Source organism: Amblyomma mixtum, chromosome 5 (genome assembly GCF_055824585.1).
Source record: "Amblyomma mixtum isolate Tamu chromosome 5, ASM5582458v1, whole genome shotgun sequence".
Lineage (NCBI taxonomy): Eukaryota > Metazoa > Arthropoda > Arachnida > Ixodida > Ixodidae > Amblyomma > Amblyomma mixtum.
Window position 1 is genome coordinate 195,243,534 of NC_143016.1, and position 17,508 is coordinate 195,261,041.

The 17,508-nt window shown below is 49.6% G+C and overlaps 1 protein-coding gene across 2 annotated transcripts in view; it reads right to left on the reverse strand.

Annotated features, from left to right (window-relative positions):
• Positions 1 to 8,700: 8,700 nt before the first annotated feature.
• Mtl (Rac family small GTPase Mtl) overlaps positions 8,701 to 17,508 on the reverse strand; it is a 32,551-nt gene continuing 23,743 nt past the window's right edge. For both annotated transcript variants that reach the window (XM_089546584.1, XM_089546585.1), the window contains one exon: positions 8,701 to 15,938. In XM_089546584.1, the coding sequence (XP_089402710.1) occupies positions 15,861 to 15,938 (78 nt within the window). In that variant the 3' untranslated portion in view covers positions 8,701 to 15,860. The remainder of the gene's footprint in view (positions 15,939 to 17,508) is intronic.

Sequence of the window (17,508 nt, forward strand, 5' to 3'; positions counted from 1 at the left end):
TTCAGTGTGCATTTAATTCGTTGTGTTTTCCCACATTTGTTTTGTAGGATGTACATAACGCCTCTGTGAAAGGTCGTATTCTTCTTATCGAACATATAAACGTTGTTTAGTTGTTGTTACCTCTTAACACGCCTCTGTCGATCATTCACTACGTTTGCTTATCGGTTACACCGGGCATCTAACGGCCACCCCCTGATTGTCATGACTCGGTGATGGCCTCGCGTAATCACCGAACCCGCGACAGTGCACAGTATACATTTGTAATAAATTTAAGTCCTTCCTTTCAATTTTAATCAACTTAATGTACGACCTTTAACATTCCCAACAGTTTGCGCGGTGTCACTTGTGATGGTTGCGTTTGTCCCTTGCGAGTTTTTCAGCACGAACATGCAGCTCTCCAGTCTGCTGCATCCTTTTAGTACGACTCTTCCCTTTTCCAGCCACGAGCTGGTCCGCCTGCGCACTCTCGTACTTTTCCTGGGTCAGAGTCGACATCGCTGCGCTAGCAACGGCGGCGTAGTCGGAGCACCAGGCTGCGTCGGCAACGATCTGCCCACAGTGACGTCAAGAGTCGAAGCAGCGCTTGAGCTACGCGGGTGCTTTCTACATGGAACACATGGCCACCCGTCGACTATTGGAGCCAGGACATGCCGCACCGTGAAGCAACATTCCTTTGCCATCTTCGGCTCGGTGTTGCTCCGGATTGCGATGGCCGACAGCCTCGCGTTTGGCTGCCAAGAGACGAACATCTCCTGTGTGACTGCCCTGCTTTGGCGACTGAAAGGCGCACACTGCACTTTGCTTGGACAGCCGCGATCCTCGCCCTTTAGCAGAGGGCAAGATCGTGGGGTCGTGGCCTCGGCAGTCGTCCGCCTGATCTGCCTTTTCCAGTATTGATATAGTTCTGCACTATGCTTCTTTTTCATTCAATTAATCCAATTTTTACCTTCCGCGTTTTTCTCCTGTCGTTTAATGCTCTCCGTCCTCGTGTCCGGCATGGTTAGTTTCCTAGTTCTTTCCCGCCACTGTGAGTCAACGCTCTTTCTGTATAGACCAGATTTTTGAGCCTCTCCTGGGCGCGGCCATTTTGCACCGACTGGCGCGCCGCGGTGCGGGCGTTTCGTTGGGGACTGCGGGGCTGCGGCAGTTCCGCGGCCGCGCCTGCATATAGCCGCGCTTCGGGCGCTAAAAAAACATTGTCGAGCATACTTCCGCTGCGTGGCTGTGTTGCAGGAAGTATTTACGTTATCAAAGCGATAACATTGACGCGTTTTAATGACATTTAGTTTGACATTCAAGTTAATTGTGCCGGCGCTTAGAACGCGCTCGTGCTTAATCGAATTCCGTCTTGGTGCTCCACCGCAAAGAAACTTTTTATTCAATATCAAGAATTAGGTGTGCGGCTAGTATGCAGTTCCAATTCCCATGCACTCTTATTCCTTCCTGCCGGCCATAAAGCCCCCCCCCCCCCCCCCCCCTTCCACAAACGGCTTTCTTGTCGCCGCGCCAGTTTATCAACAAATTACCGCTGTGAGCTCAACTGAGTCGCAGCGCCAACAGAAAACAAATTTTGTCATGGTTTATGCAACCTGGTGCATAAAAACGTACTTCCGCTTAATTTATAAAAGCTTGAATAGATATGAGCAGCTAATCCAGCTTTCACTAATTCTGAGGTCCGAAGTCGCGTTCTTTTATTCAGGAGCTCTCGCCGCGTGTGAGAGCGTTGCGTAGGCGTTTGGCTAAGTGTGGAAAATGTAATGAAATCGCGCATATTTTCCTATGAATAATGTAGATACCGCACCGCTGCGGTGGCTCAGTGGTTACGGCTCTCTGCTCTGGCCCAAAAGACGCGGGTTCGATCCCGGCCGCGGCGGCCGAATTTCGAAGGAGGCGAAATTCTAGAGGCCCGTGTACTGTGCGATGTCAGTGCACGTTAAAGAACCCCAGGTGGTCGAAATTTCCGGAGCCCTTCACTACGGCGTCCCTCATAGCCTGAGTCGCTTTGGGACGTAAAACCTTAATAAACCAAACCAAGCTAAGGTAGATACCAACAGCAGAAAGATACTATAGATAAACCTTTCCCCAGATACCTCTAACATGCGTGCGGAAAAAGCAGCTGAAATCGGTAGCGGTCGTGCTTACAATCCTCTGCATGAAATGTGTTTAATGGGAACAAGAGCAAGCTCAGCGCAAGGGTGCCGAACACGTACATGGTGATCGAAAACACGCGCTCCGTCGGGACAACCTTCAGTCTGCAGCTCGCCTATCCAGTTACTACTCCACTGAGTCAAATCAATAGATCTACATTCTGATGCATAAAATTATCATAGGTGATATCGCACGTAAAAGGCGACGACAAACGACACGACAGCGTAGAAATCTGCTTAGAAGTGCCGGTTTCCAGTCCGTACACTACTTGGTCGACTACACTCGGATGTCACGTTAACGAGTAACTGCGCACAAGATAACCGCAGCACTGTCTGGAAGAGGGCAAATGTGAGTAGTGACGCACAGCACACACCCTCATACGTCAGCTGATGGAGCACAAAACGGCAGAAGCGAACACGTAAACATGCGTTCTATGCGCGGCGCCGGCGCGACCCGCAGTCCCTCGGGCCGCGCGCGCCGACAGATGGCGACTGGCGTCGAGAGTAGGCGCGCGTCCGCAGCCTGCGTGCGAGGGTAAAAAAATCTGGTCTTATCGTCCAATTTCCCTAGGCGTTCTTCATAGAGTATTTTACTCTGAGCTTCCCGTGCTTCGAACGATGCCCAGCCGATATCCCCTTGTACTGGCTCGTTTGTGGTTTGCCGTGAGCACCTAGTGCTAATCTTCCAACAGCTCTCTGATGTACATATAATCTCGACTGAACTTCTGCCCTTAAGCACAGGACCGCATTCCCGAAAGTAAGCCCCGGCACCATTATTCCCTTCCAAATACCTCTCAGTACTTCGTATTTGTTGTACCCCCATAATGCCCTGTTTCATTACCCCGGCGTCTCTTTGCTATTTTGCCCTAAGAGACTGTTCATGCTCTTCCGTGTATATCTGCCCTTCGTTTAGCCATATCCCGAGGTATTTGTATTCGGCCACTCTGGGCATTTTGTGGCCTTGCATTGCAAGCACGTGCTCAGTTGTATCGTTGAAAATCGTCACACCTGACTTAGTTGCGCTAAAACTGAAACCTAGAGCGTCTCCTTCGTCTCCACAATAATTAACCAATGTTTGCAAATCTTTCTGGCTATCTGCTAACAGTACAATATCGTCCGCATACATTAAACCCGGGAGCCACTGCTCACTACACTTCCGCCTAATCTATACGACAGATTATATCCTAGATTACTTTCCTGTAGCCTTCCTTCCATATTTATCACTTAAAGCATGAACAGCAGCGGTGATAGAGGACAACCTTGCCTTAATCCCTTGTGTACCCCCACAGTTGTGGTGCCTTTTATCCCTCCCATGTAATTTCAACTTTATTATCTCGGTGGAAGGAAAGCGTGGAAAAGCCTGCTCGGTGGAAGGAAAGCGCGTGCACCGGGAGCCGCCGAAAGCGGCCGCGCTCCGCTTATTCCGTAATCCTTATTAAAATGTAGCTCGGCCAATTTGCCAAACGGCTCACTGTACCTGTGATAGCATGCGTGGACAATTACGGTACCGTGTAGGTGACCAGGTGCCAGCTTGGCGTTCGGTGCTGACAACTGCCCCTCCAGAGTGACAATTGAACGAATGTCGTCGGTAAAACCAACGCCACATGGACGTCGGCCAGTGGCGAATATATGCATTGACGAACGACATGTAAAAGATTGTCTGGAGTGGTGGTGCTCAGCTTGCTGTGTGCGCCTTGGGGCTATTTTCCTTGTCAGGACTCGTACCATCTGGGAGAACGCACACACGCCGCTGGCCTTTCTCTCAATGGCACTAGTAATGCTTTCGCACTCAAAAATTTAAATTTCATATATTCCAATTTTACATTGCCAAATACAGGGTCAAGTTAGGATGCTGGGCCAGCGACTGTGCGAGCACCAGCACAGTGTGGAGAGAGTGATCAATGTGCATCTTATTGAAGTTTACAGCAGAGACCACCGCTACATGCTGTTCTTTAAAAACTCTTCAGTCATCAGGAAAAGTGGAAACTGCGTCGCTAGAGATAAGTGAAGCATTTCAAGTTAATTCTGCCTAAGCCTACTATAGGTCACAGGTACGTCAATCATTCTCACAGAAAGGAATGTCACTTTCTACGAAACAAGCCAGCCGCCGTGTGCGAGTTTTCAGGCATTTCGTCAGCTTCTCGCATTTCCTTTTCACTTCTCTTTTTTTAGCTCCCTCTCCGTTCATTCGACAAAAGTATTTGTTGGGCGAGTTGGTGTTTTCGATGATCCATAACTACAGCGCAAACGACAGGACAGAGATGAAGAATTAAGGGACACCACACAGCGCTGACTCACAACTAAAGTTTTATTGGATGCCAGCAGTTATAAATACCTCCCTGGCGGCCAGAAAGAATGCAGTCCACACTTACATGCGTGACTGACATACTCGTATACCAGTCACGTGCCACCAAGCAAATCACATGCGCGAGAAGCACTTGTCAATATTCGCAATCAAGGTATCGTCTTTCTTTTTCTGACAACGCGACAGATGAAGCACTGATGCATTCTTCCGAGAGCCTACCTATTAAGTGAGCTTCAATAATCTCCCTTGCTAACGAGTCACGATTCTTTTCTAACACTGCACTTTCCTGATAGTTTGGCGCACAGACGTAGGTATCATCGTCATCTTCATTGCCTTTGCAGTGCCTGCAATGTTTCGCCACGTGGCCAGAGATAGCGACACGGGAGACATTATACTCATGCTCTTTGAGTCTTTCGTTTAAACATCGGCCGGTTTGGCCGATGTATCGCTTACCACAAGACAGTGGCAGCGAATATACCACCCTTCCTGGCAAGGCACAAACTGTTTTGCGTGCTTTATCGGGCACCTGCGCGATTCTTTAATCTCTGAATTTACATTCTTAATCAGCAGGCTAGACAGTCGTTTGGGCGCCGAAAAGACGACATCAACGCCTGCAGAATGCATCAGTGCTTCATCTGTCGCGTTGTCAGAAAAAGAAGACGATACCTTGATTGCGAATATTGACAAGTGCTTGCTTACTAATTATACTGTATTCTCGCGCATGTGATTTGCTTGGTGGCACGTGACTGGTATACGAGTATGTCAGTCACGCATGTAAGTGTGGACTGCATTCTTTTCTGGCCGCCAGGGAGGTATTTATACCTGCTGGCATCCAATAAAACTTTAGTTGTGAGTCAGCGCTGTGTGGTGTCCCTTCTTCATCTCTGTCCTGTCGTTTGCGCTGTAGTTATGGATCTCCGTTCATTACTCCTCTTCCGCATATTTTCCTTCCTCCTCAACCGCCACCTCCAAGCATTTGCCTAAGTACGTCCCCCCCACTCACAACTTTCTCAGGCAGTCCCGTTCGGTCCACGAGCTCGTGAATGGCTTTGTGTCGCGTTGTACCACCCGTGAAGGGGGGCACTCACCACAAATCTTTTGTATTTTTGTACTTCTTTTGTCACCGTATTTCCTTGTCCCCTCCTCTTCAGTTCGTTGTTGTGGTTTGCTTCTTGTTGTAGGGCGCCCTTCTCCCCGAGTCGTCAATTGCTCTGTCTCTCGTGCTTTGGTACTTGGTTGGTTTATTGGGGTTTAACGTCCCGAAGCGACTCAGGCTACGAGAGACGCCGTAGTTGAGGGATCCAGAAATTCCGACCACCTGGGGTTTTTTAACGTGCACTGACATCGCGCAGTACACGGGCCTCTAGAATTTCGCCCCCATCGAAATTCGGCCGCCGCGGCCGGGGTCGAACCCGCGTCTTTCGGGTCAGCAGCCGAGTGCCGTAACCACTGAGCCACCGCGGCGGGGCGCTTTGGTACTTGGATATAGACGCCCAGCATACAATCAGGGCTCGTCCGTGTCTATCTTGTGTCTTGATATTGCTGCACTGTTTATCCATTGCTCTGTCACTCCAACTACCCAAACTTTCCCATGTCCGCCCCAACCGGGAGCGCGTCCGACCCAGGAAGCCATGGCTCTCCCAACGCACTGCCCCGGCATCCACTGGCGGCACTGCCTGTTCACCGTGAGTGCTGCCCTCTGGGTTCCTGCATGGTGCCTATACGAACCCCGTCGACTCACTAGGCCTATTCATACCGCTGGCGTGTCAAGGGGTGAACATATGTAATAAAAGAACAGTAGCGCAACCAAGACGAACACAAGAGAGGACCACACAGGACTAGCGCTAGTCCTGTGTGGTCCTCTCTTGTGTTCGTCTTGGTTGCGCTACTGTTCTTTTTCTTACAACATGCACCATCTAGCCCAACAAAAAGTACTTCTAAACTTATGTAATGTAGTCGCTCATTTCGGCGCAACGGTTTCGGCCACCGATGCTGGTGCCAGCTGGTGTCAGCAACGGCATACTTGCCACATACAAGCACACCCGAGTCGCCAACGCAGTGTCTCGCCAATGTCGCGCGTCGTCGTTCATAGCACGTCACGTTGCTGTGCTGTCACTGTTCACCGATATCGTTCCCACGGCTTTAGGTCACATCTCGATCATGGGAAAGAGCATTTAGGGACTTTTTTTTTTTGGAGCGGGATTAAAATATATTTTAAGCGTTTGTTGCGTCTAATACTTGGCTGCGGGTGACCTAGAAAGCCCATAACGAGCTTTTTATACGCTCAAGATTTGATGTCTCAACCCCTTTAATGCTTATCAAGGTCAAGGACCACACCGACGCAGCAGAGCTATCGCTCTAAAAAGAGGCACGCGACAACACAGGCGGTTTTTGTACCCTGTCCTGCAGTTATGCCCTCCCATGCAGCTGGGGTGTTATCGAAGCACAGGCAAGCGGTCGTAGACCGGCCTGACATGCCTTTAGTCTTTTTGTCCACACATAAGCTTCCCTGTGGATGCGTTGCCGTTCGACTTTCACCCGAGTAAAAGTGGATTTCAAGGTATAGTTTTCTGCTTAAAAACAAATAGCTCAAACATAATTGAAACAGTTATTCTTCTTTCTTTCGTACCCAGGATAAAAAATTAACATTGTGTTTGTCTGTCACTTTTCCAGACGACAAAGAAAGCGAGAAGTCTTTTCTGTCTGCAACGAAAGCCGCCGCCGCTTTGTCCACAGGAAATCAATGCGGCTAGCCATGAGCTTCGCATGTTTTTTTGCACTTTCGGTGAAACGATGACGCAATGGAGTTTGTTTTCATAGCGCTAAATCCACGAAAGAGCACAAATACGACAAAAATGTGCCAAGCTAGCACACTGAAAACAAGGCACAGGCACCACCGATCGCTCGGGCCAGAGAGGAGGAAAGCCACGAACTGGTACTGATCAATTCGCGCTACAAGGGACATACACATGGAAACACAAACGGACGAAGCGCATACTTTCAACTAGTTTACTTGACAGAAACGTGTCGCTTTTATACAGAGTTGGATGGCACAAATGATCTACACACCAGATAATCAATTTTGCATCTGAACCGCAACCTTCACCTTCCTGTCTACAATCTGGCCAGTGACCTTAACCAGTCTAATTCTTTATCTTCGAGAGCTATTGATGGTGTGCTGACGCAGTTTTCTGTTCCACAAGTCCTGATATTGAAGGCTTCAATTATTTCACGTTCAGTTTTTGTTTTCCCGTGACCAAGTATGGTGGTGTCATCCAGGTGAGGCTTGCATCCTTCTTGTTTGGTATTGGCGTGGCCTTGGATGGCTGCGTCATTGTGATGAGGCTTCCATTTGCAATGGTGACAGTGGGAAGCCAGATTGCCAGGGTGCGTTCCATTGCAAATGGAACCCTCATCCCATTGACGCAGCCATCCAAAGCCACGCCAATACCAAACAAGAAGAAGGATGCAAGCCTCACCTGGATGACACCACCATACTTGGTCACGGGAAAACAAAAACTGAACGTGAAATAATTGAAGCCTTCAATATCAGGACTTGTGGAACAGAAAACTGCGTCAGCACACCATCAATAACTCTCGAAGATAAAGAATTAGACTGGTTAAGGTCACTGGCCAGATTGTAGACAGGAAGGTGAAGGTTGCGGTTCAGATGCAAAATTGATTATCTGGTGTGTAGATCATTTGTGCCATCCAACTCTGTATAAAAGCGACACGTTTCTGTCAAGTTTGAAAGTATGCGCTTCGTCCGTTTGTGTTTCCGTGTGTCTGTCCCTTGTAGCGCGAATTGATCAGTATGAAGCACCAACTAGCCCCCGCTCTTGCATTGCTAACCACGAACTGGGTGTGACGGAAAATGGTGCATAGCCCGCAAGCGGAGCCATCGGCTAAAAGCAGTTACCACCCAGATCCTGCCAATTCTTTTGGCTAAATAAAAGTTTTCTCTCTCTCAACCTCTTCCTCGTCATTGTCGGCCAGTCACCCTAGTATGGCTACTCAGTCATTTTTGTCACCTGGTAGTCATAGACAACACTGTCTATGGTGCGAACTGGTTGCGGGAATTCCACAACGACAGTGTCAGGATGGCTCAAAGTCGCAAAAATGGATGGTGTCAAGTGGAGTCAGAGGCCACGTGTAGAAACCGCACAGCACTCTGTGATGAACCCTGGAAGATGAAAACTGCCCACTTCCAGAGCTGCTTCAATGCTGAGCAAGTATGCACCTTGCACGTGAGCTTGTAGAATGTTTTATTCTCACTGTCCTTCCCTTCAGCACTCCTCATACGCTCGCTCACAAATGTTCGGGAGGCATCATGGCTGAACCATGAGCCAATCACTTTCCACACACGAAGAATGCCCCCATCCAGACCAACCCTGGGCAGACTGTTGTGAGCGGGAATTCGCAGCACACGCAAGGCCAGATGCGACATATCCGACCATTTTCCATGGTTTACAATGAGACCACTCAAGCACGCAATTGTCAAGTACACAGCAGTGCATAATGCGGGGCATTTGTTGCAAAGTGTAACACATTAGGAAACTTTCGGCCACAACATAGCATGACAAGTCCACACTGCACACACACACACACACACACACACACAAAAAGATGTGCTGAGACTACTGGGAAGACAGGCGCACAAAATATAATCCTGTGTGGACCATCCACACAGTCATTGCCACTGTGTGCCCCAAAAGAAGCACTAAGGAAAATGAGTTGATGGCCTTAAAGGGTCCCTGCAATGGTGCATACCGACAGTAACAAAATCGAGAAACTGGCATATAATGACCCACCCGTCATCCTCCCGCAAAATTTTTACATCGAACTTATGTAGCACCAGACAAATCGGCGAACAAAAACAACTCTCCACATTTTTCCTCCCAGCTCATATGCCAGTGCAAGCCAAAAAGGTCGGAACAACGCACCTCCATCCACAAAAAATGCAAACAAACGTTGCAAACACTTATTATGCATCAGTTAAAACCAAAACTCGCTACAGTAAACATAAACAAGCGCAAAGTCTCACACGAAACACATGACTGGAACAGGCAGGTAAAACAATAAAATGACATGAATAAAGGTTAAAGATGAGTCTTTGGGTTGCTTAGACTTAAGCGGACCATGAAACGATATTTACCGAGGTTAAGAAAAGTGGGCGAGCCATATGTATGCCACAACCTCAAGAATTTTTAGTTAGCTCCATTAAAGGGACACTGATGAGAAATTGAAGTTGACTTGCATCGACAGAATACCAGCTCCTGATTACAAAAACGCCATTCATACTGACAACAAAGCTCTTGTAACGTAGAAAAGAGCAAGAACCAAAATACAGGTATCGCCGCCACAGGCCAAACTCGGAAGTACAAGCTTCATGACGTCATAGGACAAAACAGTGTTGCTAGAACCAATAGTTCTAGCAACACTAGGACACGAGGAGCCACGAATCACTGAAGCGCAGCAAATGCATGCGCAAATCTCCTTGACATCGCCAGATGGCGCCACATACCTGACAGCTACGCGCGCTCCTGCAGCGCCGGGTTAATCAGCGCCTGCTCACAGCGGTATGGGGGTTTCCGGTATTCCGCTAACGGTAACAAGGTACACGGTATGCTAACGGTGTCTATTTGCGAGAACTTCGTTGACGACTACGAAAAAGGGATCCATTGTAACGCTGGCAAAACGCCGGTGCAAACGTAAACGAAGCGACGGCCGCAATAGCCGATAGATGCCTTCAACGTGCGGCGGCGGTAGCTTTCTTTTCGGCTGCTGCTGGGCCGCACTGCTGGCCGTCAGAAATCACGGAGTCTGCGTTACGTCATGTGCACGTCATGTTTCACGTCACTTAGTCCTGTGTCGTCATAGGAGAATCCCAAGTTTAAATCAGAGCGGCGGGAAAAACTTTGTCAACTTCGAATCCAAATTTCTTAGAAATAAATGCATCTTTCGCTGCCGGCCAAGTGGCAACAAAGCCATGAAATGCCAAACTATCGGATTTTGGTGTAAAAAAAATATTAATAGAGCTCTCCTCAGTGTCCCTTTAACACCGAAGATACTGCCAATTAAAAATGATGCACCCCTCCACCTCGCAAGCCCCGACACTTCAGAGGCGTATGTGCCGCGCGATAAGCAGAAGCCAGACTGTGCATGCGTGCGGCGCGAAAAGGCATTTAGACTTACACATCATTTTTATTGTCCGTCCAGAGCTCCGAGGTAGGTATTACAAGGCAGGGGGAGGGGGCGGCAAAAAATTATTATGGGGACGATTAAGTAACCTTGAGATAGAATGTGAGAGCATTCAATTTCACAATTATTGCAGCACCTGTTGCAACCTGTTTGAGTCAGTTTCTTTGCAACTGTTGGCCCATCAATCAGTGTGGGCATGTACTGAGCCTGCATTTGAAATTACTGACAAGGCACTGCGGTCATGACGCAGTCATGACAAAAGTGCACAAATGTAATGAGCATAAGGTAAGTTAGCCAAGAAGTTTGTGAACACAAGTATCTTTTTTAAAGAAAGTGGGCAGACACACTTAAGGCTGCACACGTGTGAGCAGGTGAAAGCCCGCCCACTCACGCTGTGAACGCAGATGCTACGCAGCTGGCAACTGTGCCTCTCCCTCCCACCACAAGGGCATGACGTGACAGCTAATGCAGCAGTGGCCATTCTCTGCTTAACAACCGTCGACATCCCTGGCAGTCCTCGGGCCACTCCTGGTGCACCACTGCCCTGCGATGGCAGGGTGCTGCCGTTGGTGGAACCTGTGTGGTGGTCAAGGTTGCCCTTGCCAAGAAACCTGGAGCCACCAAGCAACCTGGATGGACGCCACCTTTTATGGGCACCACCGAGTGTTACACGCACACACAGTTTTTCGCTGAATGGGGCAACTAAGGCTTTCGCCTTAAAAAAAAGAAAAAAGGCTTTCCTGTGGCTAGTCTTCTTGGAACGGCAAAGCAAGGCTAGACAATGTATGGCTGCTGATACCGCGCAAAGGTGTCACATGCTCCTCGTGACAACAGCGGAACAACAGCACCGTGTTGTCCCGCCTTCCCTTGCGTCTGTCTTTGGCGCTGTGCCAGTTATGGCTGCTGCAATTGAAAACCAACTCGCTCAGTCCTACAGAAGTTTGTTACTGTGAGCTTAAGGCCTCGTCGTAAAGACAGTCACTCAACCGTGTGGCAGGCCATGCCTCACGTGAAGATAAACTGAAGTTTGCCTGCATCGACAGACTGCAGCATTATAAGACCACTTTTGTGAACTAGAAATGACCAAAAACAAAACCACCAGCCAATTTCTCAAGTGCGGTGACATGGACGCATTTTTCCTCCAAAGGCTGTGCTGCATCACCACTGACTTTGAAACGGCAGCGCTTCCTGATGTGAAGTTTGAATCAAGTGAGGGGTACATTATGCATTTTGAGATACATGGGACAAACCAATAGGTGCATCAACACTAGACTGAGGGAACACGCCAACTAATGTGGCCAGATAACGCACCCTGGCAATCTGGCTTCCCACTGTCACCATTGCAAATGGAACCCTCATCATAATGACCCAGCCATCCAAGGCCACGCCAAAACCTGACCAGAAGAAGGGTGGAAGCCTCACCTGGATGACACCACCACACTAGGTCACGGGAAAACAAAAACTGAACGTGAAATCATCGAAGCCTTCAAGACCAGGACTATTGGAACAGAAAACTGCATCAGCACACCGTCAATAGCTCTCCGAGATAAGGAATCAGGCCAGATTATAGACAGGAAACTGAAGGCAGCTTTTCAGATGCAAATTGATTATTTCGTTCTTAGATCATTTATGCCATTGTGCTCTCTATAAAAGCAATACGTTTTGTGAAGTAAACTAGTTGAAAGTACGTGCTTTGTCCATCTGTGTTTTCGTCTTCCTGTGCCTTTCAGTGCGATTTGATCAGTATGAAGCACCAACTAGTGCCCACTCTTGCATTGCTAAGGGTACATTATAAAATCTGCTTTTCTCTCTTGTAATGTCGCACGAACATACCAAGTGTGAGACACAATTTTGACAAAGAAAAACAGCTGAACGGCGCTGTCCATTAACAATCAAGTTACAGACGTCGCAATCAAGCATTTTCGCCATGCTTCCCCAAGCTTTCACAAGGGGAATTTCCCTCTCTACTGCATCCCCATCTTCAGACTTTTCACCTTTGCTACTAAAACTTGCCCAACAATCGGGCAAACAGGGCACTGCTGCACAAAGGCATCTTCTCCAATTAACCCCACAACAACAAGATTTGTGCTCCTGCCAGTGTTGCACAACATTGGTGTTCCTGCACCTCATTATTTTTCACAGATGCTCCCCCTAGTCAGACAAATTTTGTGTGTGTACAATCCCCGTCGAGACGCTCCAAATGGATCACCCTTTTAGATACTCTGAAACCACGCTTGGACACCTGAATTCCCCACTGCAGCAGCCACAACTGTTAGTGGGGTCGGTTTTTTATATACTGCGGGTCATTCGAGAACACTGCAAAATTACACCCCTATGAAACTGTCAGTACGGCTGCTTCTGTACGCTAGGCATTGCTGTCCTGGCATTGTGCACCCAGTTGGTAGGTACTGCCCTGCACTGTGCACTCCTGCTTGGCATCCATGCAGTGGACCCGACTGCAGCACCACCAGCCAAGCTGCACAGGCAGAGACAGTGTGGCTAGACTCAGTTGAATGAACGCCAGATCAGGGAGAGTCTGCACAGCCAACTTCCGGGGCACACTCCCACAGATCTATGAAAACAGAGTCGAGAATGATGGTGCATACGGGCATGCGATACGAGCCATTCACACACCCCTGCTTTATGCCACTCGCCAATGCTGACGGGCTGGCCACAAGTGCGAGGAATGGTGGACACTGCCAGGGACAGGACAACGTGGGCACTGCAATTGCGAGCCCCTGGTGACAATGGCAAGCCAAGTGCCTGCCATGGGTAGCACTCCAAGATGCACATCCAGAGCAGGTTGCCTGTTCAAGCCAACCGCCACCCTTGCTCACATGTCCCAATTATAAGTCTTAATGCACCTACAATTTTGAAGGGATGAAAGTGTTTAGAGTAAGCTAGTTGAAAATACCGAGGTTCAGCAGTATTTCTCACACGGCCATGACTAAGCACCTAGACCACTTAGTTCAGTGAGATCCGGAACCACTTTTGATGAAAACCAACAATGACATGTTTGCAGCAATTGCACCACTAGGAGTAGCCACCACCACAACGCCCTCGTGAGAAAGGTGTACACAAAGTGCACGCCACCAGAGAGCTTCCAACAGCTGTGCGCAGTCCACTAGGAGTAGCCACCACCACAACGCCCTCGTGAGAAAGGTGTACACAAAGTGCACGCCACCAGAGAGCTTCCAACAGCTGTGCGCAGTCTGTACTGTCGTGGGCACTCTGCACAAGACCACCACCGGTGTGGAGACTGGTGCAACGGGCTGTACTCCCCACTTGGAGGGGGTCTTTTTCACTTTTGCCCAGAATGGCACACTTGGCAGCAATAAAAAAAAAGCACAAATTTCAGAGGCACTAGCATCACACAAAAAGAAGACGGGGACAAGAATCTGCCGGCTGAAATGCCCACAGGAAGTGTGCCACTAGTGCAGAGGGGATGGAGTCATTTTTCCCAAATGTGTGCACGCATCTGGTGAGCACAGGGCTGCTGGGTGGCGCTACTAGTGCAAGTATGAAGCAAGAAACGCACCTCACTGCGCAATCAAGGCAGTAAGAGGAGTCCAAGCACAGATTCCACTCAGGGAGGTGGCAGCTACCAGATGGAGCTCCAACACTCAAAGAAGAAAAAGGCCCTGCAAGGGCAGAGCAGACAGAGTGCCCCCCAACGAGATCCCGCACACCTCCACTGCACAAGACCATGCCAGCGGGATTTCCTCACCAGCAGCTCTCGGAGGAAAGGGTTCTCTGCACCGTTGAAGACAGGCCGGGCGGTGCTCAGCCAGATAAGGTCACCGGGAGCTGCAACTGAAGCTGTTCTCATTGCGACAATACAGTGTTTGCTCGTGTAATAGGCGCACTTTTAAGGAAATCTGGCTAAAAGTTCATGGCACGCCTATTATGCAGGGTAAAAGTTGCGAAAATTTTTCGACTCGCAAAACTGGCCACATCGTATAAACGCACACATGTAAGGGCCACAGCCTGTTTTCCTGAAGGAACTATTAAAAAATAAAAGATCCGTGTAAGGACCGCACCCAAACTTTCAACAACCCATGCAGGAACAGCCTTCGAAATGCACACGCCATGGCCTCCGCGATTGGCTCCGGCTGTAATTTTGCATAGGCCACGCACACACACAGGAGCCTCCACATGCCACCCACAGTGCTAAAGGCCATCAGCAACTTTCTCCTCCGCCAGCCTTCTAGATGCCCTACCTCCACCGCAAGCTCCCGCTCAGCTCCAGCTTTTTGTGGCTGTCAAAGGGACGGGAGTTGTGGTAGTGTGTTAGCTCACTGTGGTTGTGGCTTTCGTGTGCTGTCACCGAGTGTTGCAGTTCTAGCACGACGGGCGAGCACCTTAATAGCTACACGAGCAATAGTTTGCTCTCGGCCACGGCAAGTGTGCAGCAAGCCAGAAATTCAACGTGGCCGAGATGTGCGGCAGTTGTGACTGTGGTGTGCCAAAATTTTCGTGTGTGACTCCTATTGCCAAGGTCTTTGTGAGTCTAAGTTGGGAAGGTTTCCAGCTGGAGATTACGCACAGACGTGTAAACTGAGCATCCCTGAAAGCTGTGTGTGGAAATTGGCATGCGTGGCTGTTCCACGTGATGACATTGTACGTGCTGTGGATCCGCAGCAGCTGTGACGGCAGCAGCAGCACTAGTGAGGACCAGTACTCGGTTAAGCAAAAACTCTGTTCAAATGAGCTTGGGTTGCGGAATCTGCGTGCATGTTTTCTTCACCTGAAGTAGGGGGGAGGGCATCGGCTTGCAATCGTGTAAACACAGTACTGATCCAAGTGCCAAGTTCGGGGTGCGCCTATTATGCGCCTATTATGCAAGACCAAACTGGGGGTGCACCCATTATGCGAGTAAATACGGTAAATCTGGAGGCAGCTCAGTTGGGTCAGGACTGGACCACCGTGCTAACCTGACCGCAGTCAGACAGCTGCAACATATTTTGGCCACCACAAGTGCTCCAGGCTGAGAAGTGCCCTGCTGACCCTGCACACAGGTGTGGCCCCACTACAAGGCAAGGCAGCCACGCATGCAGAGAGAAGAGCGGGGGGGAGGCATCAAGCATCGCCAGCTCCCACGTGGACACTTGTTCTTTTCCCAGTGAACGAGCTGCCCAGTCAAGGCTGGCCGAGGAGTGAGCCACCCACATCGCAGCACACAACACACGAACACTGCACCGGTCCTCCTACACCAGCTTGCAGCGCCGTTGCCTCCGCTTGAGCGGCTCTGGCCGGAGCACTGCCCGCACCGCCTCGTCAAACACCTGCAAGGGAGCTCCCCCCCGTCAGTCACAGGGCAGGGGTGTGCAGCAGTACGAGCGAGAATCAGAGCGGCATGCATTGCAAAACGTGTTCCTCCGTGCCCCTTGACTGGCAACGCACCACTTCGCAGTAAGCCTCTCTGCAGTAGTGCATTCGTGCAGACTTTAAAGGGCAATTGCACCACTTTTTTGAGAATTCCTCGCTATTCAAGGATTCAAATCTATGTAGGCTGTAGGTAAAGCCTGCCCAGTGTTTTTGCACTAGCATTTAAAGTAGTGACATAATCAATAATTGAACTTTGCGCTTCTCCTCAGTGCACCGGAGGACTGAGGGAAACTCAGCGAGACATCACGGAAGGTATGATTTCAAATGACCGCTGTTGTCAGCCACACCCTGCCCTGACTCGTTAGACGCTGCCAAACAACTCTCGGCAAGGTTCGCCTTCGGTGCCGTTGGTTTTTTTTCCATCCAAGCACGCGTGTGTGCATTGGAAATGTACCAATACCTTCGATGATGTCATCATGTGCCCCCCACTTGGCGTTGTGCACTGCGGAGAAGCTTGAAGGGCATCCGGATTTTAATTGGCGCTTACTTCACTATTTAAAGTGCTAGCCCAAAAAGACTTGACATGCTTTACCTGCAAGTTTCACACATTCAACCATCTTAAGCTCGTTCATTTCTAAAGCCTATGCAGCTTCCCTTTAACCACTAACGTAACCAGCAAATGAAATGCTCGCTGTACTTTCATAACACCCTTCTGAACTACCTGTCCTGTTATTGTAATAACCGTATGAAAAATACCGTATATGCACAATTGTAAGTCGGCAAACATTTTTTTTTTTTCATTTCAAAACCCAAAGTGGGGATGGGGGGGGGGGGGGCACTTACAATCAACACAAATGACCCACCAGAGATGCACGGTTGTGTAAGAAGAAGATGGTTTTGGTTTATTGGGGTTTAATGTCCCAAAGCGACTACGGCTACGAGAGACGCCGTAGTGGAGGGCTCCGGAAATTTCGACCACCTGTGGTTCTTTAAAGTGCACTGACATCGCACAGTACACGGGCTTCAAGAATTTCACCTCCATCGAAATTCAGCCGCCGCGGCCGGGGTCGAACCCACGTCTTTCAGGTCAGCAGCCGAGCGCCTTAACCACTGAGCCACCGCGGCGGGGAGAAGAAGAAGAGGACGACTCCGCAGTGGCGCACTTTGTCGTCATCGCTGGTGGTTCGGGCGCGAGTCTCGTGCTGGAGCTGCTTCCTTCGGCTGGCTCTGCCGTCTTGCTACGACCTGACCACTGCGTTCGTTGGTCGCCGTGACCCGTTAATAAATCCACTGTTCACTTGGTGGAGGGTGCAACGATCCTAACCCCCAACGTCGCCCTGGAACTCCACAGTCGCATGGTGTCCGTTCCCATGGAGGACCCAAGCCAGCAGCCCCCGACCCTGCTTCCTGCGACCTGCTTCCACCTGTCACCTGTTCTGGCCTCATACGTCAACGCGACCCTGCTATCTTTAGTGGCAGCTGCGACCAAGACGTAGAGGATTGGTTGTCGGCCTACGAACGGGTGAG